The following is a 7,500-nucleotide window of genomic DNA, read 5'->3' as shown; positions in this document are numbered from 1 at the left end:
TTTCCCTTATTCTTGATTCCCCCGCTTAAGTATGGACTCCGATATAGTATTCTTTATGGAAAGGGATCTTTTAATAAGGGCCGTTTATAATGCCATAACATCGAATGTGAAATTTGATGGCATTCATCTATGGCTCTTTCAACCTTTGTGGATAGAATATGGGACGGCGAACCTTTCTTTGATGATTCGATTGGTACGGGAAGTCAAAAGATGAGAGGAGTCGTTTTGTTTGTTTACAGATGGTCCAAACTATTAAAGGAAGGAAAAATGACTTTCGGGTGTGTTGGAATACTGCTGATTTTAATCGTCTTTTCTCAAATCACGCCGCCTCGATTATTTGTTTTATAAATTTATTCTCTCTCTCTCTCTCTCTCTCTCTCTCTCTCTCTCTCTCTCTCTCTCTCTCTCTCTCTCTCTCTCTCTCTCTCTCGTGGCACGTTGTTTATTTTGATTCATCTATGACCCACATATTGCCAGACGTCTCTAAGAGACGAGAATTTCTATTAGCCTTGGCCTCTTCCTCTTTACGTTTTCTTCTCACTATTTTCAACTTTTATTTATCCAATGTTTTATACGTAATATTATCATCGTTCCCCCTCTTGCATAGCGGTTTTTGCTTAATCATGTTTTCTCTAAATCCCACCCATCCACTAGTCGATTATTTAAATTTTGTACAATGTATATTTGTCTTTTTTTCTAATGCTCATGAATGGCAGGGGCAAAACACAGTGATATTGCCCTGTCGAGTAGGACAATGCCCTAGAGACTGACCAAATATACAACCTTACTTTAGTAGGAATAATAGAATTAGTCAAAATTTTTCACTCGTTAACTTAAAGCAGAATTCCAAGTTCTATTCAAACACCTAAGAATCCGAACTGGAATTTAGATCGGCTTAATTAAACAGCTGACATCTGTTGGCCGGTGACGTCCATGCCTCTCCACTGTCTTGAATATACACACCAATCAAAACAACTAGCTGAAAACTACACAGATAATGAAACGTACCAAGGGATTTAGATGTCTAATTATCTGTTACTTTGTTTAATGTATAACCAGTGCATTTGGTTTGCGCTTAGAAAATATTGTCAGAAGTTGAACAATGATTTGTGTAGCAGTAATTTAGTATTATACATTCGCCCATTTGTTTATTTACATATTTACTCCTGATAAACTCCCAATGATTTTATAGTTTTTTATTAGGATCATTCGTGTTTACATAGTTAATATTGCGTATAAAGTGTCAATTGTGATTTCAAATCTCGTTCACAGCATTTATACTTTGATAGAGATTATCTCTTGTTTGTGACATTTTATTGCCCTAAGTCCTTATTAGCACATATAGTGACTTTATTTGTTACTCAGATAATGTGGAAAAGATCTTGCCATTTAGCAGGGATTTTTCAAGAGTTAAGCTAATTCCGTGAAGTGGATATTTTCAGGAGTCTTGCTGTTTTAATACATTTCACGTATGTTTTCATACAGTTCTGTAACGACTCCTTCCGTTTTCTAGGTTAATACTCTCAGTGGAAATTATCATGGCTATCATTTTGTAAATATTTATAATTGGTTTAAAAAATTAACATGACTGGCTTGAAAAGCCAGGTCTCTTTTTAACTTGTTCTAATGCTGGCTTCGGATTCGGAGTATAGAGTAGTGCTTTTAATTTTAGAGATGCACTTACTCTGGCATCTTCTATGTTTACCTTCGAATTATATGGCATACTAACCACTATTTAAAAATTCATTAAAAGAGGAGGCAAATTTTACCACTTTTAATGATGTAAGAAATTTCCTACAAGCTTTAAAAGTTTTTAATTCCCGTAGATCTTTAGTTTTAAAAATTTTTTGTGGCTTTTAATTATTTGACTGTGAGATATCATTGTTCGATTTTGCTGGGTTTCGGCACACGTAGGGGTGTCTGGAAATGAGATGGCAATTAGTTATTCCATTATCTGTAATGATTTTTTACCCAGAATTAGGAATTTTATTTATAATGATTGGCAGCAGCATAGTTTAGTTGGGACCAAGATGAGAGAAATAACCAATGTTATAACATAATGCCCCGAAAGTGGGAGACTATTCTTTGTCTTTTTTGCATTGGTCACTTTCGGTTGACACAGGAGTTTCTGCTAACTGGCCAACAGCAGCTACATTGCGACAACTGTTTGATACCCTTAACAGTGATGCATTTGTTAACCGAATGCCCCACTTATAGCACCACAAAAAAAAAAAAAAAAAAAAAAAAAAAAAAAAAAAAAAAAAAAAAAAAAAAAAAAAAAAACCTAATATCTGTTTGAGGTAAGGATGGCAGGTTCATTTTTGCCAAGATTATTGAGCAGGATGTGTTTTATTTTTTTAGGTATATTTCAGTGGCAGGTCTTCTAAAAGCTATTTAGATTTTATAAAGACTTTTTCGTTTTTTTGTTTTAATTGAATATTCTTCTATTCTTTACTTATGTGAAGCAGCTTTTCTAGGAGAAGGACACTCCAAAATCAAACAATTGTTCTCTAGTCTTGGGTTATGCCACAGCCTCTGTACCATGGTCTTCCACTGTCTTGGGTTAGAGTTCTCTTGCTTGAGGGTACAGTGGGCCACACTGTCCTATCTAATTTCTGTTCCTCTTGTTTCGTTAAGTTTTTATAGTTTATATACGAATTATATATTTTAATGCTATTACTGTTCTTAAAATATTTTTGTTTCCTTCCCTCACTGGGCTATTATCCCAATTGCGGCCCCTGGGCTTATAACATTTTGCGTTTCCAAGTAGGGTTGTAGCTTAGCAAATAATAATAATAATAATAATAATAATAATAATAATATGATCTCTGCGTCAATGACCTTCGATGCCAGGATGCCAGAGAATTCTAAATTAAACAACCAACCAACTAGGTCATTATAACTTTTTACTCTACAGTTATATAGATGTCCTTTGACATCCATATTTCTAAACTTTTACATGTTATATACAGTATATTGGTTTGAAATTGGATTGATAAGGAAAATTGGATTGTTTTGGGAGGCGCATTTTGCTTGTTAAGGAAATCTTATTCGGCGACAATGTCAATGATCAAGGGTCTCGTGGGCAGAGAGCCAGAGACAACAGCATTGACAGCCGTCTAGCTCTCTCTCTCTCTCTCTCTCTCTCTCTCTCTCTCTCTCTCTCTCTCTCTCTCTCTCTCTCTCTCTCTCTCTCTCTCTCTCTCTACGTAAACATGGCAGTAGTGGGTCATGGGTTTAACACAGGTGTTTAGGCGCCATGCAATTCATCTGGCACCTGATGCCATTGCACTCTCTCTCTCTCTCTCTCTCTCTCTCTCTCTCTCTCTCTCTCTCTCTCTCTCTCTCTCTCTCTCTCTCTCTCTCTCTCTCTCTCTCTCTCTCTAAATTATATTGCAGACGGATGTTTCATTTATCCGATGTAATAATTTTATACATATTTTATGAATGTAATATAGACACCACAATTTTTTTCTTGAAACAGAAAATGTGAATTCTCCAGTCCTGAATATGGAAATTTTTATTTTATTTTAAATCGACGTGCTACCGATGGTTCTTCCGCAGTTGCATGAAATGCTGTACAGTGAAAATGATGAGACATAATTCCGCTAGTAGCCAATGAAGAGGTTCTTTTTTTCTGTTGTATTATATTTCTGGTAAGCCACCTTCTGTTCAGAAAAAAAAAAATGCTGTCTGATAGATCATTCAATCCATCCCGCAACCTTCGTTGTAATCATTATTTTTTTTTTCTTATTTAATTTCTCCATCAGTCCCAATGTGTTTGCCGGTTTCATCCATGTCATTTTATCTTCTCCCTTTTCCTTCCTCGCAATAAGTATCTTCTCCCTCTCAGTTAATAGCGTCCTTAAACCTCCTTCGCATTTCGGAATAGTCTGCACGGGATATTGTAAAATGCAGTTTTGTTTTTATTATTATTATTGTTATTATTATTATTATTATTACTTGCTAAGCTACAACCTTAGTTGGAAAAGCAAGCTTCTATAAGCACAAGGGCTCCAACAGAGAAAAGTAGCCCAGTGAGGAAAGGAAACAAGGAAAAATAAAATATTTTAAGAACACCACCACCACCAAAATAAATATTTTCTATATAAACTATAAAAACTTTAACACAACAAGAGGAAGAGAAATGAGACAGAATAGTGTGCCTGAGTGTACCCTCAAGCAAGAGAACTCTAACCCAAGATAGTGGAAGACCATGGTGCAGAGGCTATGGCACTACCAAAAACTAGAGAACAATGGTTTGAATTTGGAGTGTCCTTCTCCTAGAAGAGCTGCTCACCATAGCTAAAGAGTCTCTTCTACCCTTACCAAGAGGAAAGTAGCCACTGAACAATTACAGTGCAGTAGTTAACCCCTTGGGTGAAGAAGAATTGTTTGTTAATGTCAGTGTTGTCAGGTGTATGATGACAGGGGAGAATTTGTAATGAATAGGCCAGACTATCCGGTGTATGTGTAGGCAAAGGCAAAATGAACCGTAACCTGAAAGAAGGGTGCAATGTAGTACTATCTGGCCAGTCAAAGGACCCCATAACTCTAGCGGTAGTATCTCAACGGGTGGCTGGTGCCCTAGTCAACCTACTGCCCATAATTAAACTCCCCATAATATTTATGGCTGATATGAGTGATTACAAATAGTTTCCTACTTCTGCGTTCTGAAGTAGTATTTGCAATTACGGTTTTCATCAATCATAATCGGAAAGAAATGGAAGTATTCTACTTATATTTTCATACTGTATATATATATATATATATATATATATATATATATATATATATATATATATATATATATATATATATATATATATATATAATTTTTGTGTATAATGTTTGCGAGTACGTATGCATGCATGTGAAAAAAAGGATAGTAGGTGTTGGTGCAAAGGAGTTGTGAATGAAAAATTAACAGATTGTGAAATTCGGATGATGAAGAGAAAATGATGATGGTACAAGTGTAGTATGTCATCAAGGGGATAAATTTGAGTAAATGTGAACCGTAAAAATGTAATAATGTAATGTGGAAACCAGCAAGATGGAAAAGGATCGTTAGCCTGGATAGTGGAAGAAATAGAAAGACTTTATTTCTATTATTCATAATGGACTAAGATAAGATTTGAAAGGGCCGAGTCGCAGTTTGGCAAAGCCAGATACTTTACTTGATTTAATGATAGATTAATTATTTTTGGAAGTCATTCTAAGAGTGTGTGAAAAGGGATTGTCGAGCCATTTAACTTTAATGGAAGTGAAGAGGGGTTGCTGACTTGGTAGTGAAAAACAAGAATTAAAACTTTTATGGATGTTTGATGTAGTCTTTGTGGTGTGAAATTAATTGGCAGAAGTGTTAAAAGTTTAGCTTAAGTATTTTAGGTGGTACTTTTGAATCGCCCTATGTTTGGAGTAACGGATTACTGTTTATTATACATACACATTGATGTCATTGTTATTAATTCCTTATTTTTTTCCATATTTTTCAGGGAGGCGGAGAGGTGACATGGGTATTAGACGATTGGTCAGGCCAAGGCCCTGGGGAACTGACCGTGACCCGGGGTCAACAGGTGGAGATCTTGGAACCACCATCCAATCAGTCTCATACCCGGGACACCACGGAATGGGCGTACGTGAGGCTTTCTCACGCCCATGACCAGGAAGGGCTTGTGCCTATTAATTTGCTCAAGCAACCGCCCAGAAGCGCACGTGCCGACCTTGATCTATCAGGTGAGTACCTCATTTTTACTATTTTTTTGTTTCGTCTTTTTTTTATTTTCCCTCAAATGATGGCTTATTTTCTATTTGTTTCTCTCGTCGGGTCATTTTGCAAAGCTACTTGGAATTCTGATATGTATGTCTTTACGCAAAGAGGAAATTTATTGTAAATAATCATCGTATAATCATGTGTGTATGTATATATATATATATATATATACACACACATTTTATATATATATATATGCTGCTTCCTCCGGTGCCTTAGATGACCGTGGAGGTAGCAGCAGTAGGGGACTCAGCAGTATGAAGCTTCATCTGTGGTGGAAATGTGGGAGGTTGGGCTGTGGCACCCTAGCAGTACCAGCTGAACTCGGCTGAGTCCCTGGTTAGGCTGGAGGAACGTAGAGAGTAGAGGTCCCCTTTTTGTTTTGTTTCTTGTTGTTGTCGGCTACCCCCCAAAATTGGGGGAAGTGCCTTTGGTATATGTATGTATGTATATATATATATATATATATATATATATATATATATATATATATATATATATATATATATATATATATATATATATATATATATATATGTAATGTATATATACACGTACATATTTACATATATGCATACATATACATATTCTTTGCAAATTGTTCAAAAGTAAAATTCCAGATCCAGTTTTCAAGAATGTAAATTTGAACATGTCATTGACAAATATATCACGTTGAATATTTTTACTTTACAATCACTAATCATATCAGAGAAACTCGTAATGTTGATGTGATGGAAATAAGTGGTGTGAAACTAAATAATTACTGTATAAATTATTTCGAAGCGCTGCATTATCAGAATATAGAATATACTTTTTTTTTTCTGTGCAGTCACCCTTTTTAAATTAAATTACAGTCACCTTGAGCTGCCGTATGGTTTAAGTGAAGATTCCTTTGTATTATCTCCCATTTGTTATGAAATGTCTTTATTATCTATGGTTTATATAGTTTTGATATGTCGGTTTGATGTAGGAAATGAAAAATAAATTCCCCAGCCTTTTTTATTCTAACCGTTAGAATTATGAATCATCTCTGGGACAAAAATTTCCTGTTTTTATGCCATTATGTTATGTAAATTTTGTGTTGATCTTTTTTAGTGTGTTATTTTAAAGCACTGAAAATTCAAAGTGTAGTTATGAGAAATATAGAGTATAGTGTTTGGAATTAGAGCCCTGTGAAACAAGTTTTATTTTTTATTTTCAAGTGGATGCAATGGTTGTTATTCCCGTAAGTCTATTTTCTTTTATAAACATGGACCAATTGCGTCGTTAGTGAGAAGCTAGACATATAGTATACTCCAGGGATCATGTTGAAAGATGAAAGATCACAGTGAAAGTGCATTTCAACTCTTAAGACATGAAAGGAAAAAACAAATGATTTTTCTGGCTTTTTTTTTTTTTTAATCTTTATTTTGATATTTTGGGTCATGGTTTTTTTTTTTTTTTTTTTTTTCAACTGAAGTATTTTTCACTTTGATTTGGACCAATGAAAAGCTGTAAAGTATATTTATACATTCATTTTTTTTTCTTTACATTCACGTTGGACAGATGTCAAGGGTTTTATTTTAACCCAGTGAATTACCTTTGCCATCTTTCAACCTCTACTCCAGATAAGGTATTCAGTAGATAGCACGTGATTTTCAGCTTTTTCCTGAAAGGGACCCTCTCCCTTTTCCAATTTTTTTTTTCCAGTTTTTGTACGTTGTATTGCGTGTTGTACAGAAGAAAAA

At 34.9% G+C, this 7,500-nt stretch overlaps 1 protein-coding gene across 1 annotated transcript in view; it reads left to right on the top strand.

Annotated features, from left to right (window-relative positions):
* The window catches only part of trio (trio Rho guanine nucleotide exchange factor), a 979,236-nt gene that overhangs the window by 284,065 nt on the left and 687,671 nt on the right, over positions 1 to 7,500 (top strand). Inside the window, exon 25 of the mRNA XM_068383253.1 lies at positions 5,496 to 5,736. Within this exon, the coding sequence (XP_068239354.1) occupies positions 5,496 to 5,736 (241 nt within the window). The remainder of the gene's footprint in view (positions 1 to 5,495; positions 5,737 to 7,500) is intronic.

Source organism: Palaemon carinicauda, chromosome 11, assembly GCF_036898095.1.
Source record: "Palaemon carinicauda isolate YSFRI2023 chromosome 11, ASM3689809v2, whole genome shotgun sequence".
Lineage (NCBI taxonomy): Eukaryota > Metazoa > Arthropoda > Malacostraca > Decapoda > Palaemonidae > Palaemon > Palaemon carinicauda.
This window is presented reverse-complemented; position numbering and strand designations above follow the sequence as displayed.